Source organism: Spinacia oleracea, chromosome 1, assembly GCF_020520425.1.
Source record: "Spinacia oleracea cultivar Varoflay chromosome 1, BTI_SOV_V1, whole genome shotgun sequence".
Taxonomy (NCBI): Eukaryota; Viridiplantae; Streptophyta; class Magnoliopsida; order Caryophyllales; family Amaranthaceae; genus Spinacia; species Spinacia oleracea.
Window position 1 is genome coordinate 21,139,659 of NC_079487.1, and position 27,880 is coordinate 21,167,538.

Consider the following 27,880-nt stretch of genomic DNA (forward strand, 5'->3'; position numbering starts at 1 on the left):
TTCAAATACAGCTTAGTATGGGAACAGAATATTTCATAGAGTCCAGGACATATCTTAAAACTAAAGTAAATCAGTTTTATTTTACAAAAGATAAATATCGAGGTTTAAAACTGAATTTGCTATCCTACTTGAGGTTATACTCTTAAAGATTTTGAGTTGATTTGCAACTCTTAAATCCGTAAAAATAGTTTTTATCCAAACGCGTTTTTAAGAGTTATTTGCGAAAAATCTATCTTTAAAAAAGAGTCCTAACTAGTGTTGAATTAGAATCTAGGGTAAAAGCTTGGATTCTTATAAATAGACCTCAAGATCTTTACGAAAGTTTTTATCAGACTTTTTACTATTAAACCGGAAGCTTTCAGGTATCACCCTTAAAGTTTTAATCTTTAAAACGTCTGTTCCTGTTCCTATATAGAGCAGTATTTGTTACTTGGTTTTATATCTTGTGTTAGTATTAGTTTAATATCTATTCGTTTCATTTATTGTGTTGAGTTATTGTATGATAAGCCTGAGTAAGGCTTACTTGAGCAAGAGAGAAGATCTCACGTGAGATCTGAGAGGTGAAGCAGTTGAGGGACTGTTTCCATAAGGGAAGGAACAAAGAGGGTTGTTCCTAGTCATTTGTAATCAGAGGCGATTAACAGATTGTGGCCCAAGTAGATTAGGCTTGTAAAGAAACTGAGTTGTTTTGCCTAATTAGTGAATGTGTTTAAGTCCCCAAAGGGGCCGTGGTTTTTTCCTCTCTATTGGGCCTAGAGAGTTTTCTACGCTAAATCTTACTTCCATATTTTACTGTTTCTGTTGTAGTTTAATTTTTGTAATACCATAAAATATGAATGTACCCCTCCTGAGAAACTCTGTGAAACTAACAAAAACTCTCTGAACTTGTTCGCAGCCGTATTCTATCGCACCATGCAAGAAAGTAGCATACCACATTTCAAAAGGATGTACCTTACAATCATCCATGTAAAATTCGATGATCATCTTCAACTCTCACAAATAGTCCATCATCTTCAACCTTTTCCCGTAATCTAACCTCTGATTATAGAGAGAGAAAGAGGGAGCAAGCGAAATGCTGCGGTTACGGGCATTTCGGCCGACGAATGAGAAGATTGTCAAAATTCAAGTTCATCCAACTCATCCATGGCTAGTCACCTCTGATGCCTCTGATCATGTCTCCGTTTGGAATTGGGAACATCGCCAGGTCTATAATATCTCTTATTCGTTGCCTTGCCCTTGAATTTTGAAAATGATGCTATGAATGGAATTGAATTTTTTTTGGTTGGTTTTGATTTAGGTTATTTATGAGCTAAAAGCTGGTGGAGTTGATGAAAGGCGTCTTGTTGGTGCCAAGTTGGAGAAGCTTGCTGAGGGCGAATCTGGTAAATGTCGAACGATCTTGTGTTCAATTATATAGCAAATGGAATTTATCCAATTACAGAATGCTGTTGTTGCTTTTGTTGTATGATCATGAGATAAACTAAGGAAGCTTTCATTTGAACTCAATGTTTTTCATATGTAGTGAATACATGTACAAACAAACACCGATGTAGGACTATTGTGCAAGTACAGGCATTCGACCTTCGTCAAACCATCTTGTATGATCATGAATTCATGACATAGTGATAAACACTCTCGATTCTTACTTCACTTCTGAATTGAGATGTAGGAATATTGAGATAGTGACAAGAAGATTTGAATTGCACATACAAAATTTTATGCTTTGCTCCAGGGCTCTCAAGACTACGATGATCGCTGATTTCCTCAATTTTGATGTTAATAGTTGATTCGGCAAGACAAAATACTGTGGCTCATCCTTTTTTTTTTTTAATCGTTACATCATTTTTGTTGGTGTGCACTGTTTTAGATGTGATTTATTTTGTTTAGATGAGCGAATTTGTATCCACCCTTCTGGCTTCCAAGTACTTCATTTTTCCTTTTTAAGCCATAAAGCAGATTGTTGGCTGTTATGGAATAAACCTACTAATTCCAGTTATGGGCAACCTAAGTTTGGTAACCAAGGACACACAAGGACATAACAAAATGACGCCTTGCCTTCTTTCGAAAGGTTAGGCCTACTACTAGACCGAGTGTTGTTTATATGGGAATCTTATGTAAGGGCTTTCCCCTTGAATCCTTAATAGCTTTCTTAGCCGAAATGAAATGTTTTGGAAGAGCATGTGAACTCCAATTGTGATGGAGGGAAGTCGGTTCAATTGACTTGTTCAGAAGCAAGTACTGTATAAAGAGCCTACATCCTTATGCAACCAGATCATATCTGCATGTGATTAGGATGATGGTAAAACTGAGTATATATAACTAGATTCATAACGGATAGCTTGTCCTTAGAATTTGTTAGAAACTGAGTAATCTGGTGAGATTTTGATCGAGCCTTGGTTTAGACACACTACACACACATATGAGCTCTGGCTTAGCTTGTCCTTAGAATTTGCTAGAAACTGAGTAATCTGGTGAGATTTCGATCGAGCCTTGGTTTAGACACACTACACACACATATGAGCTCTGGCTTAGATTGGCCCCCCGAGTGCCCCTGCCCCACCTTTTTTTTTACTGGGTGCTAGAGTAGAAGTTGTTTCAGGAAGATAAAATTGTAAGAAAAAGTGTGAAATTCTTGAAAGTGCACTAGATGAATGCTGAATAATTGGAGTACCTATATAAGGATATTTAAGATTTAGTTCAGCAGATGAACAGATCAGGGCCAGCATGGAATATTTTATGGATTAGCCACATCAAGTTGAGATTTGACCTAGGCAAGCCTTAGTGCTGGCCGAGCTGACTCATCTTTGCAAGAGCCTACATCTGATCTCCTCTAATCACAAACTAAGGGAATTAAGTCCTGTATATTTGGTGCGCTCATTGAGTCAGTGGTGCTAGTGGTAGTTCTTATGATGTGATATCTGGTGTCATATTTACTTGCTTTTTTCTCAAAGATAATATACTCATGGGTAGCTGCTTAGCAATTATTAACTAGTAAGAAAGTAAAATAAGGTTATACAATTGAGTTTATAACATTTTTGATTTATTAGCAATGTGATCGTTCTTGCACTGCTATGTTCTGATTAGCCTTTGCTGATACTATTTGAATGTCAATGACAACTTTATGCTTTTGTTAGAGTCTAGAGGGAAGCCTACTGAAGCCATACGAGGAGGGAGGTGAGGAGTTCTTGCTTGCTTTCCTTGCAATTGTTTGTTTATAGTTCCTACCATTCCGCCGTACAAAGTTTTAATTTTGTATGGCTGTTTTTTGTTGAAGTGTTAAGCAAGTCAACTTTTATGATGATGATGTACGGTTTTGGCAACTTTGGCGTAATCGAGCAGCTGCCGCTGAGGCTCCATCAGCAGTTAGTAATGTCACTTCCCTTTTAAGTCCTCTTGCACCAGCAACAAAAGGAAGACATTTTCTGGTCATCTGTTGTGAGAATAAAGCTATATTTTTGGACTTGGTAACAATGCGTGGTCGTGATGTTCCCAAGCATGAACTTGATAATAGATCTCTAATGTGGTAATGCTACTAGAATCTCTAAATGTATTTGCGTTCTTGTATATATACACAAGATATTGGCAGTCCGCCAGTGTTTTTGAAGACATGGGGGATTGAGGGGAAGAATAAATGAACAGTGATGCCTGAATAGGACACTAGGAGGTGTGCGTTTAGGTAAAACACGGTGCACAACTGTATAACTAAAGTAGTCATTCATATATAAGGCACTGTTTTTTTGATATGAATGCGTCATGATATTACGTGAAAGAAGAAAAGTAGGATTCCAGTCTTTTGAATTTTGAAACATTAATGCTTTAGAGTGCCTGAGCCAGGCTGGAGGCCCTCAACCGTACCTGTAGGCCCTCAACTGTGCTGTTTGACATGCTGAACATGTTACTTGGCAAGTTATACATGGTCTTTGTTTATGGTCATTGCTTCCCTGCTTTACTATCCAAGAGAAAAAATCAATGAAAAAGTATGAAAGGGGTTTTGACTTCTGATGTGAGATTGAATACTAGGGTGGCTGTTGCATATACTCGTGTTTAAATATGGATTTGCAGTATGGAGTTCCTGTATAGATCCACTGCAGGTGAAGGTCCACTAGTTGCTTTTGGTGGATCAGATGGTGTAATAAGAGTTCTTTCGATGATAACTTGGAAGGTCGGACTGTCTGAAACTTCTCTGGTTCTTGTTGAGTTTTGATATTTTGTTTCATAGAGTGTCTGATGCTTCGCTACAGCTTGCTCGAAGGTACACTGGAGGCCACAAAGGAGCTATAAATTGTTTGATGACCTTCATGGCTTCTTCAGGCGAGGTACCCTTGCTAGAATTTGTATACAGTTAAAAGACTGACTACTGGTGGATTTGTCAAAGCTAATTTGTTGTTATCTAATATATCCTCTGCTGTTTGGTGGAGGTAAACAGCCTGAATCTGGTAGGGTGTATCATGGGAGGGTCAAATAATTCTCATCAGTTTCTTCATAGAAATTTCTCTTTGTCCCCTATGTTTGAGTTTCTGCTGATAACGCTAAATTGGTGTAGACCTTTGTACACTTTGTTTTACTGTGGTATGAAGTATCATTTCCTTCAGTTGCTGTTTTATTCGATACTTCACACCAACCTCTCCATGAAACATCTGCATGCTTTATGCATGGGCCACATGGTTTCTCATTCAACTTTTTAAACCATAACGGTTGAGCTAGTTATGGAAACTCTAGTCTGTCCCCTACATGGACTTTACCCTTGGGTTTGGCGTGAAGACTGAAAATGGTGTTTAGAGAGAGAAAAGAAAGAAAAAGTTAAGTTGAAAGGCAAGTGTGGAAAGTTTCTCGGACATCCATTTAAAGCAAGTGTGAAATTTTTTTAGGAACTGAGGGGATAATGTGTCAGCTGTCTATTTTGATTTATGCCAAGTGTGAAGGGACTTGCTGGCTCTGAAGCGCATGTGTTCCATTGTTCTTGGATATGACTACAGGACAAGAGGTGCTAGATTGTGTTTGTCATATTGAAACCTGCTATTATACATTAGAACACCATGTTTGTATAATGCAATGGATATTATCAGAGTCCTGTGGCATTATGTGGCTTATCTCTCTATATGACTATATAGTTATATACGTGGACCTTGTGTGGTTGGGGGCTACGTTGTCAGTATTGTATATTGATTTCATCACTTTTGTACTTGATTATAGGCATTGCTGGTCTCAGGTGGAAGTGATGGTTTACTAATACTTTGGAGTGCTGATCATGGTCATGATTCACGAGAGCTTGTACCTAAACTTAGTCTAAAGGTAGCTGTTCTGTTCTCTTTCTTTTGATCTTATAATCGAATTTGGTAATTTCATGATGACGTATGCTTCTTATTGGCTACTTTCATCTGGAGTTAAATTTGAAACCTTGCAAGCCTGTCATCATTTCCTATTATTTTTGTGAACCTTCTGAAATTTGTTTACGTTTCTTGGTATTTTTGAAGGCACATGATGGTGGGGTTGTGGCTGTAGAATTATCAAGAATTTCTGGTGGTGCACCCCATCTTATCACCATTGGTGCTGATAAAACACTGGCTATATGGGATACAATCTCATTCAAGGTAGGTTATGAATGCTGCAGGGTTTTCTTCTTGGCAGTTTAATGCTTACTGTTGTGTAATTTCTGTTTAAACCTCGAGTAGTATAGTAGTACATGAAGTTGATTGCAAATGTTGATATATGATCTCATGACAGTGGGACAAGATTTTGGAATTTTTACTTTAAATTGAAATGTCTGCTGTATAGTCAGTATAGACGAGAGAAATTGTTTTCCTAATGAATGATGTCCTATATTTGCGCTCTCACATGATCTGTCTTCTTTCTCAGGAGATGCGGCGTATAAAGCCAGTTCCTAAGATGTCTTGCCATAGTGTGGCATCCTGGTCCCATCCTCGCGCTCCGAACCTCGACATATTAACCTGTGTGAAGGATTCACATATATGGTACTGCATCTGCACTACCATTTTTCCCTGACATTCACTTCTTCTATGCTATGTTTGAAAGTGCTCTAGGAAGTTGTTTATATATTATTTTTGCCGTGATAAGAAGTGACTGGCACTCTTTCTTACATGGTGATCGTTGGCCTTTTGACAGGGCCATTGAACATCCAACTTATTCAGTCCTGCAAGGCCGTTATGCGAACTTTCCTCCCTTTTACCTCCACAAGCTCTTGCACCTAGCAAAAAGCTCCGGGTATGTACCTTGCAAGTTCTTTTTGGTGTATTTAGTAAGTCTGAACTTCTGAAGTAATAATTGCGGGAGGCTTGATAATTTTGGTCCATGTTAGTTTATTGTTTAGGTTTTTTTATGATTTGTTTTTTTCTTTTTTGGTCTGCATTTGAGTTTTTATTTTGAGCACGGTGATCTTTCTATTTATTTTGTTTAGTAACGCTGCAGCATGAAATCTTAAAGCAGTTAATCCCGAAGCTAACGGTTTCTCAAGTTAGTGGACCTGGGAAAATTCTAGCCTCTGATAATATCTCCTTTGGAAAAGGCTCCTGATCTTATAGCGCTTGAACGTAGTCATATGGATAATACTTTGATATGTTCTAGGGCCCTAGGCTATGGTTGGATTCAAGTCTTGAGCTTTCTGTGGAGATAATGCTTAGTTCGTAGGCTACATTTTCACTCAAGTGATTCACTTTGAAGAATTAGTCTGTTCAACAGAGAGACCTCAGGTAAGCTTATTGTTAAAAATCCCAAACAGGATCAACACTTCAAAAAAAGTATTGCTCCTTGTAGTAAGAGAGTGATTGAGATAGTACAGAGTAATACTTATTGGTAAATGGTGATATAATTGAAAGTTATTTGATCTGATAGATCCCAATTGTGGTTAACACATGTTTGAACTCTTGTTTTGCCTTTCTGGAACCACCATATGTTTATTTTCTTTTTACCGTGTGACCTATGGAAGAACATTTTGATTTCTGACATATATTTAAAGTTTTCAACAAAGATTTAAGCTTTCATGCTGTTCAAATTGGTATACTAGTTTCCTAGTGGCATGGGAAGGAAAGGTTGTCTTCCCTAAATCCCTGCCAAGAATTAGAAATGTAAAAAAACAGGAGACACAATTTAGAGGCCTGTTAACTCTGTCAAAGAAGAGGGAAAGAAATAAAGAAAGTAAATTTGATTAGTTTGTTTAGTTTCAACAGGGAATTATATCTCGTTCCTTTAAACATAGTTTTTCTTCTTAAAACTACAAGGGAAAGTACTCTAATCTGTAATTTCTCTATTTGTCTATTGCACCCTCTTCAGTTACTCGGTCATCCACCCTCCTCCCACTTCCATCCTCCATCGTCCACAACTGTCACATCCTCAAATCAGTATAGACCACCGTCTCCTTCTCCGCCCTTGAAGCAGCCAAACTTGGCACCCATCTTTTGGACGTCAACTTTTTTATTGAGACTCAAATTTGGAGCTTTGCTGAATTGATGGACGAATTTAAACTGAAATCCAGGGCTGTTGGGGGATTTGTTTCTCCTACTTGTTTGGTTTTTGTTATTTTTCTCATGAGATTTTTGGATCTACTCGTAAGTCGTATCTCTCTTTAAGTGTACTTTTAAACTTTTCCTGAAAGACCCACCTTGTCTTCCTCTATCTCTTTTGATCTGCTTTGGAATTTGAATTTGCGAAGTACAGAGTATTAAAGCTTCTGAAAATAGAGAGGGTGAAGGAGTGGTGGTGGATTTGGGTTTGGAATGGATAGAACTGTTATTTGAAATGAGTTCTCATTGTTTTGGTTCGGGTAGATGTTTTCGGTGTCTTTAGTCAAGAGAGAAGTGGTTTTAGGTTGCCGGAGAGGGCTGTGTTGGGGTTAGGATTAAATGGGGTTGGGCTGATATTATGGCATATTGGAAGGGAGAGATGTTGAGGCTGGTAATTTGTCAAACTTGGGTCCATTGTGGCAGAGGTCAGTTGATAGGATGGTGGAGGGTTGTAGTGTCTAGCAAAAGAGAGTGGCGGTGTTGACGAACCTGGTTGTGGTTGGTGATTTTCATCACTTGAGAGTTAAAGCTAAAAACCAACTTGAGGAAATCTAACACATTGTCTGATAAGAGGAAACGGAGAGAAGGAAGGAAAAGGAAAGGGAGGAAACATGTTCTCTTGTTTGGATAAGGGTTTGGCAGAAGGAGATGGAGAAATCCATTTTCCTCCGTTTTTTCTGATAAACATCATCCCTCAAAAATGGAGAGTTTTGGAGGGAAAGTGGAGCTCCGCCTCCCCTTCTTTTCCCTTTTATTATTCTATCAAAACAAATTGTAAGTCCCAAGTGGGGTAGGGGAATCTTAAAAAGGGCATTTGAGGTGCACCCATTTAACCAAAGCAAAGAAGGGAACCAAGATAATAGTTAGCTAAAATCTAGATGGGGTAAAAGAGAATTCCCTTTCCCTTCTCTGAAAACCTCCAACCAAATGCCCTTTTGTGGTTTGTCTTCAATCTGAAATGTTCAACATGCTTCTGTTAAAATTTAAATGTCAATGCGTTAATGCGTAATTTGATTCATTATTGGTAGGGAGTAGGGGTAACTATTTCTAATTAGTTATTAATCAGTAAGCTTTTGTAAAATTGGATTTGTTAGCATTGACATGTTTTTTGCATTGTCTGAAATGATCTTTTTTTGACATGGATTCAAGGATTGATGGCAGTATAAGTTTTGAACTGCTGTAGAGTGTTGGCGGTTAGTAGTGGTAGGTATAGTGACTGTGTAATAGTGTAGTTCCCAAAGGATTCTTAATTAGATGCTGGCATGCAGGATATGGTATTGATAAATTGATAGCAACTTAGATAGAAACCCTTTAGACCTTTTCGTTTCTTTTTTAAATGTGTATTTTACCATAGAGAAATGTGTTATCACGCTGCTTCTGAAGCAGAGATCATGAAGCTCGTTAAGGTAATATCTTTGCCGAGCTTATAGTGGCACATGTCTTTTTCTTTTAAATTTTTTTTACTGGTCTTTTGTTAATATGGTTTTTTGAAGTTTACTGAGATCTACTGTGTAAGGTGACGAGACTAAATTGTGAAATTATCACTTGCTACTGCAGGTTTACTGTATGGTTGCACATCCTTTACAGCCGCATTTGGTTGCTACAGGAACAAATATTGGTGTAATTATCAGCGAGTTTGATTTTCGAGCACTTCCACCTGTGGTTGCTCTACCATCAACTCTTGGAAGTCGAGAGCATTCTTCTGTATATGTAGTTGAAAGAGAACTCAAATTATTGACCTTTCAGTTGTCTAATACAGCAAACTCATCTTTGGGTAGCAACGGCCCGTTGACCGAATCAGCTAGGTCTAAGGTGGACTCAGAAGCATTGCAGGTCAAACAGATAAAAAAGCACATTAGTACACCTGTTCCACATGATTCATATTCAGTTCTTTCTCTAAGCAGTTCAGGAAAGTAAGTGTCTAGTATGTGTCTCGATTTCAGCTAGCTTAACTCCATGTATTTAGTGTGGAAACTGATTTTGGCACACCAATATGTTGATTTTTGGTGCACCTCTATGTGAGGAGAGCACAGGAAACTGTGTTCCCACAGTGGGTGTGCCAAAATCATTTCTCATGTAGTGTACATCGCATACTCTGTTCAACTCCAGGATGATACTCTTTGTCCGGTCTTTGAAAGTTCTCGTTCGACTCTTTTTGTTTCTCCAAGTGCTGATGGCTATAAAAGGTGCTGGAAATAAAGAGATTGGTTTTGTACAGATGCTTTTCAAAATGGTATTTGATGCTGGTGGGTTTATTTGATAAAGTTTTGGACGGTATTGATTAATAGTTTTTCCAGGGGCGGATCTTAAGCTGGGTCGGTTGGCCCCAGGCCCCAAGTTTTTTTTTTTGGAGTTATTAGATATAAACAATATGTTGTAATATGCACATAAAAAGTTGTGGCATAGTGATGAAGTATTATAATTTTGGACAAAGAGGCTGGAGGATAACACTGTCCTCCCCCCCCCAAAGATCACCATCTGTTTTGCTAGTATGTTTGGGTCTAGAACTCGTTTGCATCAGATTACAGTTTGATACAAAAATGTTTATCAAACTGTTTTTCATTAGGTATGCAAAGCATAATTTTTTTTCTTACATCAGGATTTTTTTCTCCATATGATCACAAGAGACTATATTTAACACCTAAGCTATCATATAGGGACAGAGAGATCTCTATATTATCTGAACTGTTCCATCTTATTTTGTCATCCACCAGAATTTTATATTCTGTACTTTATCTTACTTATGGTTCAATCACTCAATGTAGGTATCTTGCTGTGGTGTGGCCCGATATCCCATACTTTTCTATATACAAGGTCAGCGACTGGTCCATTGTTGATTCAGGCAGCGCAAGACTCTTGGCATGGGATACCTGTCGTGATAGATTTGCAATATTAGAATCTGCTGTGGTTCCACGAGTACCCATAATTCCAAAGGGGGGTTCATCTAGAAAAGCCAAGGAAGCAGCAGCAGCAGCTGCGGCTGCTGCAGCTAGTGCGGCTTCTTCTGCCTCTGTTCAAGTTCGTATTGTACTGGATGATGGGACATCTAACATATTGATGAGATCGATTGGTGAAAGGAGTGAACCGGTATGCTCTATATTCACTCTCTGATAATCAGTGCCTTTATATTCTACCATTTGACATGCTAAAATGTGTTTCGCACACGCTCACATGCCTACTCAAATTTGAGTAGATTACTTCAGAATTTCATTTGTAGTTTTCGCATAACGCACCCTGATTTCAGTTGATGACATTAATTGTCCTATTGGTAAGTGAGAATAAGGAACTGGTTCTGTAAGAAAATTGTAGAAAAAGAAACCACATCATGCATGCAGTTAATGGAACTTTTTAACCTTTTCTTTCATTTTTTTCCCTTTCTACAATAAGGTTCTATTGTTTTATTCACCATTATTAGAAGCCGTGTTTGATTCTAAGGTGACCCTTTCACGTCAATGGAGTTATATGTAGGATTATAAAGTCGAAATGTTGAATTGAAGTTGCCCACCTGTTTGGGATGATGAGGAGATGGATGGCAGAGGAGGTAAAAACTTTCCCGTTTAAGAAAGCAGTTTATGAATGGGTGTGTTTGTTCTGAGTGGTAGGTGTGGGTGCCATGAATTGTGGGGGATTTATCTCAATTCAGGTTGTTCCTCCATTGCAGAAGAGTAATATATTGATGTATCCATATGGGATAGAAACTTCTGTTTTGCAGACTCTTCTATGTGCCTTTGGAGAGTGATTTCAATGTGTTTCTGGTTGGTGATTCTTTGCAGGGTAGTGGCTAGAATTGAGGTTATGCTGCATGGGTCAGAGGAATTTTGGAGCAGTGAGGTCATTGAGTTTTGGAGGTGCAGAATGTCAGGGAGAAATCCTCCCTGGGTATGGTTTTTTCTTATTTTCATTCTGGGAAGTTGGGAGGTGCTTCTTGACTCGTACGTGGAGAACACATGGAACAGGCTTTGCCGCGTATTTTCTTAAATGGTGTTAGTGGTAGATTGGTGAATGATGGTAATCACCTTAAAATGACAATGCCCACTAGAACAAGGTCTTGGGATTTCAAGCAGTAAACTTACTTCTTACTATCTTCTATATGATTGTGGTTGTGCATAAATAGGTTTTCCATTTTGGTACTGATGAAGCATTCTTCAATTCAGACTACCTGTAACTTTCTATGTATGGTTTGTATAGCTGACATTAGGAGAACTATCCAGCCTATTCTGTATAGGCGGCATAGCTTATGTAATTGCAATGGTTTTTCAACCAGGTTATCGGTTTGCATGGTGGTTCACTCCTTGGCGTTGCGTATCGAACTTCTCGCCGTGTTAGTGCTGTTGCAGCTACTGCAATTTCAACAATTCAGTCAATGCCGTTGTCGGGATTTGGCTCGGGTGCATCATCATTTAACACATTTGATGGCGGTGTCGGTTCTGGTCTTTTATCTACCCAAAATTTTCAGCTATATAGGTGAGCCATTCTGTTTCTGCTTGGCACAGTGTATCTTGTATTATGTAAAATTTATAAACTAGGTGCTAATTTTGGATATCTACTGATAGGTGCTGCGCTATACCTATAACTTATTCTAGCTGAATGTAGTTGTTATGTACAAAGTTCTATTGAATATAACTCATTACATGCAGAGAAGTTGAGACTGCAATCACTAGGAATTTATGTTATTATCTCCTAACCTGGCATGTTTCTTTGTGTAGTATTAGTCGTTGTAACCCGAATCAAATGGATAAAGGGGCATGGACTTTCATTTGTTTTCGTGTTATTCTAGGGCTTGCATGCTCTACCATTAAGTTTTGTTCGTCTGAGACCATGATAGTTCGTCTTTGAGGTATGTTCTTTGAATCTTCCCTTGGTCAAGTCTCAGACTTTTAAGTAGTGCTGGGACCAATGTGGGTTTTAGAAGGATTCTTGGGTAGAGGATCACTCACTTTTTATTCTTTTTCCTGGCTTGTCAGTTATCACTTATCTTCTTTTAAGCTTCTGTTTCATAGTTCTTGGACGGCCAGAACTAGTTTTTTTGAGCCAGCACAAGATAGGGAGTTGGTTAATGTGGCTTCTTGGTGTGGGCTCATAGATTCTTATGCTTTCTTCAATACTTTGATAATCTTGATCGAAGATTGTGACATGCCAATTCTTACTCTTCTATTATTGAACGCCAAAGATGACCCTGTTTCCAATTTTATTTGGAACTTGAAGGCTATGGTTAAGGGTTTGTGTACACGTCTGTGTTTTATAGGATAAACTCTGTTGGTAACATAGGGTTCAGTGGCTATTCGGAAAACTAAAGCCTCGTCTCTGGATGGTTATACCAAATGTGAAGAAAATTTCCTCATGTGAGGCTTTATGGAGCAGATAATTTGGAAGCCTTGGTTGTGCTCCTTCTTTGTGAAAATTTGCAGGGGATATGGGATGGTTTCTGATAGATCAAGTACATAATGGTGTCGGTGCTTTGAATGAAGTGTAATGATCGTAGTATCTTGTGAGTTTGAGGCACTATGATATTGTGTAATTTTTTCTAGCCTCTTTGTTATTTTTTGTGTTGGGTGCTTTTTCCACTGCCTTTGGATGTCCATCGTGATTGGCATGCTTTCGTGCTATTTTTCATTTGTAAAGAGAGCATTTTGTCTTCTTGGTGTAACTTACTATGAATAGATCAGTAAGCTTAAAGTCCTTAGTTTGGGAGGTTGAAAGTCGGTTGGTATTAGTTGCGGTTAACTGTTCTTTAGGTATAGGCATCTCAGCTGGAATTATTAGATGTCGCCTACTATGTTTGAAGGTACGTAGTTGCCTGATTCGCTAGTATCCGATTGGGTATGGGGTCGCAGTTCACTACTTAATTTGCTAAGTTAGGCCAAATATGTGCCACTTCATGTTATAATTCGCCTTTTCGGTTCACGGTTCGTAGAAATTTGGACAGTGGGCTAGAGTTTTGGGGAAGAAGGTTTGTATTCTGGATGTGAAGGAAGATACACAATCTTTGACCTTGACAGGATAAGCTTAATACTTAGGTGGTTCTATAGGAGGTGTCTTATTATTTAGCGGTAAAGAGCAAAGCATCATTGGTTATATGTTGGTTATTAAAATACTAAGTGTTATTCATTATGTTGCGAACAGAAGCATATTCAGTACTATATTCATACTAAACCAAGATGATTCAATAAAACCCTAAAACTTATCACAAAGATTCCTTAAGAACCATTACTTGGACTATCAAGGTGCAAGGATATGTCCCTGATATCCCCTCCATATATGGGGCACTTTGGGGTTTGTTAAAGACTTTTCACCTAAAGATGGTCTGGGGGACTTGTGATTGTAGGCACTTTGCAACTCAATTACTGCGAAGAGTATGCTTTAGATTTGGTGAAGGCTTTTATCGAAGAGAAAATTGGGAGTGCTTTCAGTGAATTGATTATAGATAATGTCAAGATTAATTTGTTCCAAGTCTTCCGACATTTAATTCTTTCAGCAATTTTGGTATATACTTCATAGTTTAGAATGAATGGACGGTTTGATTTAGGTAGCGGCAGGATCCAATTGAAAGGATCCGCGTGTAGGGTAGAAATATGTATAGACAATCCTGTCTTTAATGATGGATCCCTTTTTGTGACCTTAGCTTCTAAAGAGGGAGAATGGGGAAATAAGGATCTTAGTCTATTTGCATTTATAGATGCTGTTGTACAAACTGAAAAACTTAAACGGGCGAGTCTTTTTCTTTTCCAAGATAGTCTTCATCCTTGAAGCTTTCATTGAGTTTCACGAAAAAGTACCTATGGGAAAACTTTGTATAAATCTGTTTTGAGAAGTGCGCGGAGCTGTTGAGATTAAATTTATAGAGCTCAGGCTTCAGAACATGTCATGAAGTTTGTATTACCTCCCGAACTTCTTGTTGAGACAGAGCAGATTATTGGGTATATTAGGGAGCTTTGCTTAGTCGTGAGATCTTGGATACTGGTCCTCAACACAAATGAAGGACGTTGTGCATATTTAGCCAGTTAAGTAAGGTCTTGTGTAAGTTTGGAATTGATATGGCATAAAATCTCATGTTTACCCTGAGAACATGGGCTTCCAGAGCAGATTGTGTAAGTTGATTTTCTTCTGCGTCCCTTTCATTTCCTTTTCAGTGCTGGTTGATGTAGACCTGTATGTTTTAAATTTCTACCGCTTGAGGTTCATTCAAGTTCATCCATTATTCTTTTCTGAGGGAGACATGGTTCTTCAGTGCTTAGGTGAATAATGCGAGATTATCTGGTGATTGTTTATCTGTAGGAATTCTCATTTGCAGCTGCTTGTGGTCTTATTTTTATCTCATTTGCTTCAGTTTGGTCACACCCTATCTGCAAATTCAGCGTCCTTTCCCTTTTTGATATGCTGTTCACTTTCTTATTTTTTGGTCATGTTAGCTTGCTTTATCTTTTCAATGTTTATCTGATCAAGTTTTTGCCTGCAGCTGGGAAACTTTTCAACCTGTAGGCAGTCTTCTCCCACAGCCAGAGTGGACAGCTTGGGACCAAACTGCTGAGTATTGTGCGTTTGCCTATCAGAAATATATTGTGATATCTTCCTTGCGTCCTCAGTATAGATACTTGGGAGATGTTGCAATTCCTTATGCAACTAGCGCTGTTTGGCATCGTAGACAGCTATTTGTTGCTACTCCAACTACTATCGAGTAAGCTACTTAATCTGCAGCTATCTTGTTCAACACCAATAGTTATGATTTAAAATAAACTCTTCTTTTTTCTTCTTTACCTCTTTTTTTAGTTGCATTGTTTATTTTGTGTTTCAAGGTCTCCAACGCACACATTTGACCATTGATATAGTTTTATTTTTTTTAAAAGAAAATTTGTATCTTGAATTATACTCCCTTCGTTTAGCAATAGTTGCACCATTTTGACTTTTTGCACTATTCATATATTAACTTTAACTCTCTTTTCACAAATGTATAAAAATTAATTTATCATATAAACATGTTGTTGGATTAGTCCCAATGTCTACTTTTTCAAAATATCAGAAAAAATAAAATATTTTTACTAATACATAATGAAAGATATTAATGGTCAAAGTTGTGCATTGGCACGTGAAAGTCAAAATGGTGTAACTATTTCTAAATGGAGGAAATATATTGTGATTGATTTAACAAGATTCCACGTAATAATAATTTTTTATATATATTTGTAGATAAATACGGTAAAATTTCACAATATTTGACCAAGAAAAGAGAAATTGGCGCAACTTAAAAAATCTGGAGGTTGTATACACAAACATCTGTACCGATATAAATATTAAAGGGATATTCTTATTAGAGTACCTTTTTAAGTAAGTATTAATGTCACTTCACATTCTATTCGAACATGCATATTTTTGTAAATTAATGGTGGAAATGTAGAATACTGCTTTTTTCATTTTTGTTTTTTGATAGAGCAACTTACTATAATGTTGCTTTATCTGTACTTTGGTTTTGTATATTGCTCTTGGTATGTACATAATACATGTTTCCAACTTTTAAGCTTATCACTATATCTTTCACTAGATCATAACTTCAACTTGGAATTCCTTATTGCCTTCTAATCTGGGACAATGGATGGCAAACTGGCAGAGCGGGTAGATACCCCCTTCCCCGTACCCACCACCTACCTACACCCATGGCGGTTCATATCAAACATCCACACCTACTCAAGCGTTAAACCTATATCCACACCCGCTCTACCAACAATGTGGATATCCACTACCTTTCTATTGCTTGCCTATACCCACTTGGGAGTAATGTTTTATAAAATTATGAAGTAGTTGTGGATCAAGCAGGCTAGGAAGTATGATTTCAAATCCACCACTTACTCACTACCCTTGGTGGGTATGACTTTTAGTATCCATAGCTGCCAAATACTTACATAAGTCATACTCATATGATAACCGCTCTAGCAAGTTGTGGTGTTGTGCAAATCAATCAAATTGTGCCCACCTCCATCCCTGGTCAGGTTGTTTTTTTTTTTATCAAAGCTTGACACTTTACTCACGAGTGAAGATAGTCACTTCATTATACTTGTTTTCCCTTAAAGAAAGTTTCTAATATTGAGATGTTATGGAAAGGAGTTTCTATGTTAAAAAGGCAATAACATTTTATATGTACTTTTATATAAAAAATAGGCTCCTTTACTAATTGGTTATTAGAAGTGTAATGCATTCTTTTAATTACTGCTAATGTGTAATACGAGAACTGTATTTGGAACATAAGGAGTTTCTTTCTGGCAACACGATGATAGGTTGCAGGGGGGGTGGGAGGGAAGGGGGTTGTTCCCACCACTTAGCAAGTCTCTCATTCTCATCTTTCTCTGATAATCATAAACGCTATTACCTGATTTCCTAGTATGAGTTTGGATACAGATTCGAAATTCGCTACCTAATTTGTTCAATTAAACCACAATTGTACCAATTTCATGTTATAATTCTTGTTTTCAGTTCGAGGTTTGTGGGGTGATTAGAAAATTAGGTAACATGATAATAAACATACTATTGCCTAACGTCAATATGTCGGTATCTATATATTGGTAATTAAGGTTATTTTTTAATTTTTTATTATTAGAATTGTATAAGCTCATCAAACAAGAAATACAGAACTGAGTCCTTAGTGCTAAGAGTATACCATCTAGGATGGGCCACTAATAAAGCAAGAAGAAACAAAACAACTCCTCAAAAAACACACACCTTCCAGACCCTCCAAAACTAATTACAAACTAAAAAAACCACTCTTTATCTATCCTAGAGATTTCTCTAGGTAGAATATGTATGATTCTATTTTGATTACAGTATTCTTAACTCTCTGTCTCAATTTTCAGCAACCACAAGGAAGAATTTTTGTTGCTCCAAATTGTGTAAACCAAAGCTGCCACAGCTGCTATAAAAACCTTCTTCTAAAAAGCAGACCCCTTGCTCCTATTCTGAATCCATGTTCCTTACACAGTTTGCTGAAACAGTGAAACTGCATCCAAATAGTAAGTGTTGGTGAGTTTCAACAGCATCAGCACACAGAAGACAATCAGTTGTGTTACTCACTCCTATCTTTACCAAACGTTCCCGTGTTTGTAGCCTTTGCAAGATAGGCAACCAAACAAAGAACTTGTGCTTTGGGACCGAAAATCTATTCCACACATACTTAGACCAATGAGCCACCTCATTTGAGCCCTTGAGTTTCTGATAGATGAATTTAACAGAATAGGCATTTAGTTGACTAATATCCATGAATGTATAACATATCTTCAATCTCTCTTCCACTTCACAAACTTTCTTCCAATACCAACGGCTATCTTTAGCAGGTCAATAGTTTACACTATAGGCAAGCAAAAGGTTTTGCACGTGCTTGGTGTACAATAAATTTATTGTACATCGGGGTAACTTTTACACACTTTTTGCTAACTTTTAACATGTTTTGATCAACTTCTTATATTATGATTTTTTTTTTAATGGATAAACATTTTAAAGGGTTACATGGTGACCTTTGTACATTATTAGTCATTTTGAAGGGATAATTTTATTAAAGAGAAATTTTTTATCAGTAAAAAATAGATAACTTTTACATTATATCAGGGTAACTTTTAAGAATTTTAACTTTACCTCCGTCTGTCAGGGTTGTTTTTGTGGATGCTGGAGTTGCTCCAATTGATCTAGAGACAAAGAGGATGAAGGAAGAACTGAGACTGAAAGAGGTACAAGCTAGAGCTGTTGCTGAACATGGTGAATTAGCTCTCATTTCAGTTGATGGTCCAAAAGCTGATACAAATGAAAGAATATCTCTTAGACCACCAATATTACAGGTATACTGTTTTCTTCAACTGTGTATGCTCCTAATTGCCCCACCATTGGATAGTAAATTAGTTGTTTTTGGAGCGAAGAAACTAGTTAAAAGGATGATCTTCGATATTCCTACAGGTGATGAGATAATTTGAACATTATCTGTACCTAGACTTGTAAATGATTGATTTAAAAAAAATAAAAATAAAAGTGACCAAAAACATCAATCGGACGGGAGTAGCTTGGTTGGTAAACTGCTTACAATTTCTCCAACTATCATCTAATTTAGTACAGGCCCAGTTTTCATAATTGAATTCATCAGAAAGGTGTGTTTGACATAATGGATAATTGCGATTAACTTTATTGTCTTATTACCCACTATTACGGAAGTGTTTTGGTAATTTGATATAATATAGTAAATTTGCAATGGAGCCGAATTCTCTGTTTAGTTTTCATTTAAAATGGACTAAATAAAAAAGTTCATCATATTGTCTTCTTATTAATTGTGAACTAGCACATAGTGACATAGTTGTTGCATTTCTAATAAAAGTTCTAGTATAAACATCCTTTTCTGTAATGCAAGGCTGCCTGCACTGACCCCTCCTTACCTTGCTTCTGGGTTGGAACTTCTGATTCACTCGCATAGGTGCTAGATATCGATGAAAAGGAATTTTTATTTGAAGTTACCAAGATACACTCATAAATTATTGCAAAGATCTTGAAATTTTTAGTTCCTGTTATAATAATTCTATCTCGTGAATTCTTAATTTGCATGTCCTTGTTTATGCTTACATATCACTAGATTTTTTGAATATTAATTAGTGTTCTGACTAGGTAATAATTTCTAGTTCAACTATCTGTGCTATGAGAAGTCTTTTTTAAGTTGCATTCCTGAAGAAGTGAAGAGCTATAATGATCACTAGCTAGTATACCTAGCTAATAATAGCTAGTAGTTAACCTAGCTAATAAAAGGGATAATTTCTATGTTGACTATCCAGTTTGTTATACAGAACTTTAGTGTTCTGATGGCATCTTTTAGAACCAATTAATTTTCGCTGTCTGTGACAATAATCAATAAGCATAGGTCCTGAGGTCCATGCAGTATTATTGGTTGAGCTTTGCTATTGGTGTGTTAACTGTTATCAGTTCAACTGCTCATCTCCAGAAAAATATCTTGCAGGTTTGTTGTACAGATAACAAAGTATTGGCAGCCTTTTAGGATTACATTGTCCTTTTTGAGAGAGTATATGTTGCAAGATTTTTTGTTATTTGGTTGATTTTTTGATACAATTTTCTAAGCATGTTGTAGTGACTGCTAAAACTTGTATGAATAACAAATTAGTGATGGGTGAAACATAATTGCAGGTCGTGAGATTAGCTTCATTTCTGCATGTTCCTTCTGTGCCACCTTACTTAACATTGCCAAAACTGTCGAAAATTGATGGGGATGATTCAGGGATGCCGGAAGATAGAAGAGCTAATGACATTGCTGTTGGTGGTGGCGGTGTTGCTGTTGCGGTAACTCGCTTTCTTACGGAGCAGAAACGACCAATTGGTCCACTTGTGGTTGTGGGAGTTAGAGATGGAGTACTCTGGCTGATTGACAGGTACCAACCACATGTCCACATCTTAATTGTAGTAGAATTGTGAAATCATGTGTGGTTGCAAGTGATATGTTCATATTTTATAGTGTTTTTACCCCCGTCCCTTAGTACTTTTTGATCTCAAATGAGCTCTTCGGAGCGATTTTTAGTACTAATGTGCTCCTTGTAGTGTGTTTGTAGTTTCAGGTTCATCATTGTAGGAATTAGCCTATTTTTGTGCATTTCCTACTCATTTGAATCAATACAAGAGATTATGTACGTTCGAGAGCACACACATTGAGTTGGAAGAGTTTTCGAGCAAAGCGGATAGTGATAGAAGTAGAAAACCGACACTCATCTACTCTTTTGATCATAACTTACGTTCTACAACTCCAAATGAAGTGATTCCAATTGGGTTGGATTCTAGACTTCAATAGCTTTCCAACGAGTGGTCACTCGCCTAATTCCGACGAATAACGAAGGAGATATGGCGTTTTAAAGATAGAGTATCGTGCAGTTTGTACGCGCGCTCGGCGGGCGAATGACTGCCCGACGGGCGAACGTCGCCCGACCGGGCGCGTGCCGATGATTTCCAGAATGTCTCCCTCCGCCCGGCGGGCAGACCTGCGCCCAACAGGCGGGTTACGAGTTGGTCGCCCGACGGGAGGAAGGCTGCCCGACCGGGCGACGACAACCATGGGCCTTTTTTTTCGCGGTTTTCTTCCGGTTTCCTTATGTTTATGGGCAAACTATAAATATAACCCTTAGTTATTTTAGTTGGACACCTTATTCTAGTGTTATAAACCCTTAGTTTTATTTTCCTTAGTTAAATTCTCTCTAAATTTATGCAAACACTTAGTTTAATTATTCAATAAAAATTCAAGCTTTCAAATTCCATTGTTCTTCAATTAGGTATTATTTCTTATTTCAATTCTTTGTCTTGCTTTAATAATGTTTTCAATCATGCTAATTGCTTTGTTTATTGTTAATATGCTTGAGTAATGTATTTTCTAGGGTTTGGGGATCCATGATTAATATGAAGGGATATTGAATAGTTGTGATTGTTGACATTGTAATTGATTCCTATTGATTGCTTTATTTCACTATACAATTAGATTTGCGCAGGTTTAATTGTGGTAGTTATGCAATATCAAATTAAGATTTGAGAGATGCAATTTGATGTTTAGGCTTGTGTCAATATGTGGAATTAGAGTTAATACGTAGCGAGAGCCCGTTAATTCTAAGTCTATGATTAGTATCGATTCGAGAGAGCATGCTAGTCTAATTAATTACTTTGTTGATTATCGCGATTATTTATTGTCCTGGATTGTTATTTGTTGGTGAACCTATGCCCTAGATTCTTTAATACCTTGATTCTTAATTGTTTAATTGTCGCCGTAGTCTTAGTAACCATTAACCAAACTCTTGTTTCCCAATAGTCTAGATTAATTAATTAATAGTAGAAAGAACGCCTGTTCCCATGTGGATTCGATCCTGACTTCCCTTGCTACCTAGCTAGTGGACTTAGGTTATTTTTTATTAGAGCCTGTCAAATTTCGGCGCCGTTGCCGGGGAAACGGTTTAATTTTCTGCTATTAATTTTATGATCTAGATTATTTTCTTGAGTCTCATAGAACTTCCAGTTCTTTGAGACCATGTATATATTTTATTTTCTTTAGTTTATTTTTATTTATTTTTTTACTTTTTTTACCCTAAAAAAATGGATTATTATTCTTTCCCTCAATTTGTAAATGAGCCTTTTTGGGTGTATTTCGACAGGCTAAATGATTTTATTGGTTACCAAAATCTTAATCTTTGGGATTCTTGTGGTTTTGCTTATGGTGGTTTAAATGAGTATACAATGAATGTGATAGAAAGTAGATTTAATGGTGATTTTCGAGCCTCATCTTTGGATGATATGTGGAATTACTATATGTGGTTTGCAAGGGATTCGTATGAGCGTGAAATGGTCATTCATGTTCCATGTGCTAATCCAAATTATGAGCATAATCTACATGTTTCTACCCCCTCTCCCTTGAATACTTGTTATAATGAGGTGCATTCTAATGTTTATGACAATCATGCATATTTGAATGGCTTATCTAACCCTTGCATGGATATCAATGTTTTGTCTCATGATTCTACTGTTGCTTCTCCCGTGTATTATTGTGAACCCTTGCCCAATCCTGTTCAACCCGAATCAGAAAGTAGAGATAGCTTCTTAGAGGAATTAAGAAGATTAAACTCTGAGATTGAGATTCAGTGTACTAGATCTCAAGAGACTACTAATGACATTATTAAAGCTAGTAAGACTACTCTTGAGAGATTTAGAAAAGTTCAAGAAATTATTGAAAATAATGATTCGAGTTGTGTTGGGGATGGGGGTCAACTGAGTGAACCCATAGGCAACCAAGAGTGGGAGAAACTTATAACAGAGGTTGAGGATGAGTTGGAGGATGATGATGTGACTGTTGGATCAATGGATGAAGGATTTGTTGAAACTGAAAAGTCATATGTTATAGAGGAAGTCCATGAGGAAGTTGAAGTTGATAAAACCCTTGTTGTTGTGCCAACCCCTACCCCTCATATTCCAAGTCCAGGAAGGGTTAATCTTAGCCCCGTTTACACCGTCTCACTCCCCTTCTCTTTCCCCATAAAACCTTTGCTTGAGGATCTTCCTCCTCCCCACGAAAATCAAAAGCCCAATGACCCAATAGAGTATGTTCCTCTTTGTGAATCTTTTGCAGGTACTTATAGTACTTACAAAGAAGAGGTGGATGCTTTGCAGAGAGCTCTATATGGTGAAGAGCTTGTCCACCATGAATTCCGAAATACAGAGAGAGTTATTTCATTGATCATTGAGGTTGAAGAATCAATAGTCCGCGAAAACAACTTCCATAAGGAGAGTATGCTTACTTTCTCTTTTCCTTCCTTTTCTTATTCTTCTTTTATTATTGTTTTTTCTTTTTATTCTTCTTCCTTTAGGCATCCTACTCCTTACTGGCATAGAGCTCATTCGGACTTTATGCAAATGTTGCTTTTGATTATCGTGCATGTCTTATTGGAAGAAAGATGTGCGAGTGCGCATGACAAGCTTCTGCGCTCGTTGGTTGGTTATTTACTAATCAATCGCTTTGAGGGAGTCACATAAGAGTTGGAGCCGGAGGGGTTCAATGAAGATTGCGACCCTCGATCTCCACTCCTTCAAACACTGAGGACATTGCTGAGTTTGGCTTGGGGGAGGTATGTGTTATTGCTTTCTAGAGTAGTTTATCGCTTTTGAAAAAAAAACAAAAATACGTTCCGATGAATACAAAATCATGCTTCCTTGTGCCCCTTGAAAGTTGTTTTGATTCTTGGTATTTGATAATGAGCAATGTAGATGTGTTAGCCATGATTTGATATCCGATTGCTTTGATGCCATAACTTGAGTCAACTCTGACCAACTATTTGTGGACTTGGTGCTTGGCTAGTTGACTTGGTTAGGAATGTGTGATAGCTTCCTGGTGTGTCGTTGATTTTGAGTATTGGTTTGCAACTGTTAGTAGTGTTTTATGACTCATATACATGCACATTGTGGAGGACGAAGGCATTTTTCTATTTAGGTAGCCTTCAGATGAAATGATACATTTGTTCCCTCCTTTTCTACCCATGTTGTTGCTTGTGCCCTTTATTCGGTGACTAGCCACATTACAAGCCCGTGAAAACTCCATTGGTTACTAGTCCCAAGCCTAGCTTGGGGGAGCTAATAGTAGTGAGGTGAGGGAGTTGTAGTGTGCTACATTTTGAGCACAAAGTAAGTGTTGAAAAAGGAGTTCTTCTTGCCATGTGTATTGTTTGAGAAACATAAATAATGAAGAAGTGAAAGAGGTGAGAAGAATAGAAAATGTGAAGGTTTCCAAAAGAAAAAAAAAGAAAAAGAAAAAGAGAGATTGAAAAATAAAGAAAAGAAAAAAAATCTATTACTCTCAGAAAAAGTTCAAAGTGTTGTTTCAATCAAGTTTTGCAAATTCATATCCTCATGAGTGATTGATTATAATTGTGAAAAAGGCAAGAAAGTATGGTGTTGGTGTTTGTTGTTTCATCATGTGTTGAGTGGGAGAGTTGTGGTCATTATATTGGTTGATCATGGTTGTATTTAGGATTTATGCTCCCCAAAGCCAAGGCTTTAAGCTCACATTTTATTCAAATTTACCGCACCCTTACCTAAGCCTAACATTACAAGCTTTGAAGACCTTCCGACCTTTGTGCATAGAGTCGTACTTATGTGAAAATAGTTGTTTATCAATGCAAGTTATGACATGACACATTCCGAGTCGACTATTAGGTTGGATGTATGTTTTTCTAGACACACGAGTGTTGTGAGTTTGGGAGGGCATTGTTCACTTATATGTTGGGAGGAGAGCGAACGGGTACATATTTTATCCGCCACATAAATGAGTGACGAGTGTGTGAGCACTAGTCTTGAATTCCATTGTGCATTTGTGGTTCGCTTTGCGTGACGATTGTTAAGGTGGATTAGCGGTTCTATGGATTTGATTGGTTGACATTGATGCATGCTTGTTGGATTTTACCTTGAATTGTATCCATTGTTTTAAGATGTGTTTGGGGTGAAGTTGATTTAGATGATTTCTTTGCTTAGGGACAAGCAAAGATCTAGCTTGGGGGAGTTTGATATGTTCATATTTTATAGTGTTTTTACCCCCGTCCCTTAGTACTTTTTGATCTCAAATGAGCTCTTCGGAGCGATTTTTAGTACTAATGTGCTCCTTGTAGTGTGTTTGTAGTTTCAGGTTCATCATTGTAGGAATTAGCATATTTTTTTGCATTTCCTACTCATTTGAATCAATACAAGAGATTATGTACGTTCGAGAGCACACACGTTGAGTTGGAAGAGTTTTCGAGCAAAGCGGATAGTGATAGAAGTAGAAAACCAACACTCATCTACTCTTTTGATCATAACTTACGTTCTACAACTCCAAATGAAGTGATTCCAATTGGGTTGGATTCTAGACTTCAATAGCTTTCCAACGAGTGGTCACTCGCCTAATTCCGACGAATAACGAAGGAGATATGGCGTTTTAAAGATAGAGTATCGTGCAGTTTGTACGCGCGCTCGGCGGGCGAATGACTGCCCGACGGGCGAACGTCGCCCGACCGGGCGCGTGCCGATGATTTCCAGAATGTCTCCCTCCGCCCGGCGGGCAGACCTGCGCCCAACAGGCGGAAGACTGCCCGACCGGGCGATGACAGCCCAGGGCCTTTTTTTTCGCGGTTTTCTTCCGGTTTCCTTATGTTTATGGGAAAACTATAAATATAACCCTTAGTTATTTTAGTTGGACACCTTATTCTAGTGTTAAAAACCCTTAGTTTTATTTTCCTTAGTTAAATTCTCTCTAAATTTATGCAAACACTTAGTTTAATTATTCAATAAAAATTCAAGCTTTCAAATTCCATTGTTCTTCAATTAGGTATTATTTCTTATATCAATTCTTTGTCTTGCTTTAATTATGTTTTCAATCATGCTAATTTCTTTGTTTATTGTTAATATGCTTGAGTAATGTATTTTCTAGGGTTTGGGGATCCATGATTAATATGAAGGGATATTGAATAGTTGTGATTGTTGGCATTGTAATTGATTCCTATTGATTGGTTTATTTCACTATACAATTAGATTTGCGCAGGTTTAATTGTGGTAGTTATGCAATATCAAATTAAGATTCGAGAGATGCAAATTGATGTTTAGGCTTGTGTCAATAGGTGGAATTAGAGTTAATACGTAGCGAGAGCCCGTTAATTCTAAGTCTATGATTAGTATCGATTCGAGAGAGCATGCTAGTCTAATTAATTACTTTGTTGATTATCGCGATTATTCATTGTCCTGGATTGTTATTTGTTGGTGAACCTATGCCTTAGATTCTTTAATACCTTGATTCTTAATTGTTTAATTGTCGCCGTAGTCTTAGTAACCATCAACCAAACTCTTGTTTCCCAATAGTCTAGATATTAAATAATAGTAGAAAGAACGCCTGTTTCCCTTTGCTACCTAGCTAGTTGACTTAGGTTATTTTTGATTAGGTGATACGACTTTGGCCTTTCAGCAAGAAGCTAAATCTTTGAGCGCTTTCTTCTTCTGTCCTCCTTTCAAAATTTACGTTGACACTGTGAAATCATGCGTTGACACTTCTGTTTCGAGTTGGTCCTGTAAATTAGAGTTTTCATTTTTATGATCTGCTGGAATACGCTTCCAGGTATATGCGGTCCCATGCCTTATCTGTTAGTCATCCTGGTATTCGTTGCCGCTGTCTTGCTGCCTATGGGGATGTTGTCAGTGCAGTTAAATGGTAATGTTATTCTTCAAAATTCCCATGTTACCGGAATGTATGTGCTTATTGAGGTGGTCCATTTTACTTCTGCACTCTCAGGGCTACTAGACTTGGCAGAGAGCATCATGATGACTTGGCTGAATTTATGCTCGGAATGGGTTATGCTGCTGAAGCTCTTCATTTGCCTGGAATATCTAAGAGGTGAGCTTATGCTAAATGCTATATATAAGATGATCATTTCAACGAAGTGCTACTTTTGCTTCTGACTGGTCTTTGTGATTTGTAGTGAATGAAAATGATAGTGTGATGTCTATATGATGCTTGTTTTAAATGCATGGAATGCAGGCAATGTTTGGACTATAAGTTGATGCTCCAACATTTCTAGAATACATAACGATCTTTGGTACTTTAATCTGTGATTATATCTTTTCTTTTGCAGGTTGGAGTTTGATCTGGCCATGCAGGAAATGATTTGAAAAGAGCTCTTCAGTGTCTTTTGACAATGAGCAACAGCAGGGATATAGGGAAAGAAACTTCAGGGTTGGATTTGACAAACCTGTTGAATGTAGCTGCTAAGAAAGAAAATATTGTACATGCAGTTCAAGGAATAGCCAAATTTGCAAAACAGTTCTTGGATCTTATTGATGCTGCAGATGCAACGGCACAATCCGAGATTGCCCGTGAAGCTCTTAAGCGGTTAGCTGCTGCTGGTTCTGTAAACGGATCTTTGAAGAGTCATGAATTGAGGGGCTTGGCCTTGCGACTTGCAAACCATGGGGAGCTAACACGCTTAAGTGTATGTTCCTTTTGTTCTCTTTCACTTTGGTGTACAAGGATACTGTTGTTCAAGCTATTAGAGTATCAGCCCTAAATTGTTCTTTTGGAGCATCTGCAATTATCGAACTTATGCTTTTTAAAATTTTCCGTCTTCTATTTGTTGTACGGTGTCATTCAGGATGAAGTGAAATGCCTTTTAGCAATTTCTGTTTAAAAATATGATAATTTCACCTATCATTCCAATGCAGGCCATCATTTACTAATTAAGTAACCTTGTTCAAATAGTATTTGTGCAAGTGTTGCTATCTGGTTAGCCGTAGATATCAATGGCTTACATTTATTCCGTTGCATCTAGCAACTTTTAGAATTTCTCCACTCTTCTTCAAATAACAACAACATAGATACAGTGCCTCACCGGAAAACCCATTTTTTTTTTGCAATTAAAAGAATTTTATTAATTTTATTGAAACCCATTTTATAAAAATAAATTATGGCATCACACCATTAAAACCTGGGCTTTAACTGATGTGAAGAGAGGGAAGTGGGCCATTTTTTGACCTTTTAAATTGAAATATCATGATCTTTATTAAGTTTCTATGAGTCTGCCCTTTGCAGGTGTATTTCCTTGGACATAAACTCTGTTTTCCCTCTTCTCTGTAAGTAAATGTTTCATAGGACATGGTGATGGATCTTTGCCTTTGGATCTTGGTTGGCTTGGTTTATTTCCTATCCTTGTCTCGGTCACTAACCACCTGTGACCTTTTAGATGATACTGAGCTAGTGGTACCTGTTCTTGCACGACTTCAGAAGTGTACTTTCTGATTTGCTTTCTCTTTTTAAGTCTCTCCTTTCTGTATTCATGTGTTGGAGTGTTCCCACATACCTG

The 27,880-nt window shown here is 37.5% G+C and overlaps 1 protein-coding gene across 1 annotated transcript; it reads left to right on the forward strand.

Moving 5' to 3' along the window:
* The first annotated feature begins 851 nt into the window (after positions 1–851).
* On the forward strand, positions 852–27,106 carry LOC110793218 (uncharacterized). Its single transcript, XM_056835147.1, is given in 21 exon segments — positions 852–1,204; positions 1,298–1,382; positions 3,135–3,174; positions 3,275–3,523; positions 4,063–4,162; positions 4,242–4,316; positions 5,194–5,292; positions 5,475–5,591; positions 5,857–5,972; positions 6,124–6,152; positions 6,155–6,222; positions 9,075–9,430; positions 10,283–10,604; positions 11,782–11,981; positions 14,974–15,192; positions 18,145–18,331; positions 19,674–19,915; positions 26,143–26,235; positions 26,317–26,418; positions 26,657–26,679; positions 26,682–27,106. Coding segments are annotated over 21 exon segments (3,261 nt in total). The 5' UTR covers positions 852–1,072; the 3' UTR covers positions 27,089–27,106.
* Positions 27,107–27,880: the final 774 nt, after the last annotated feature.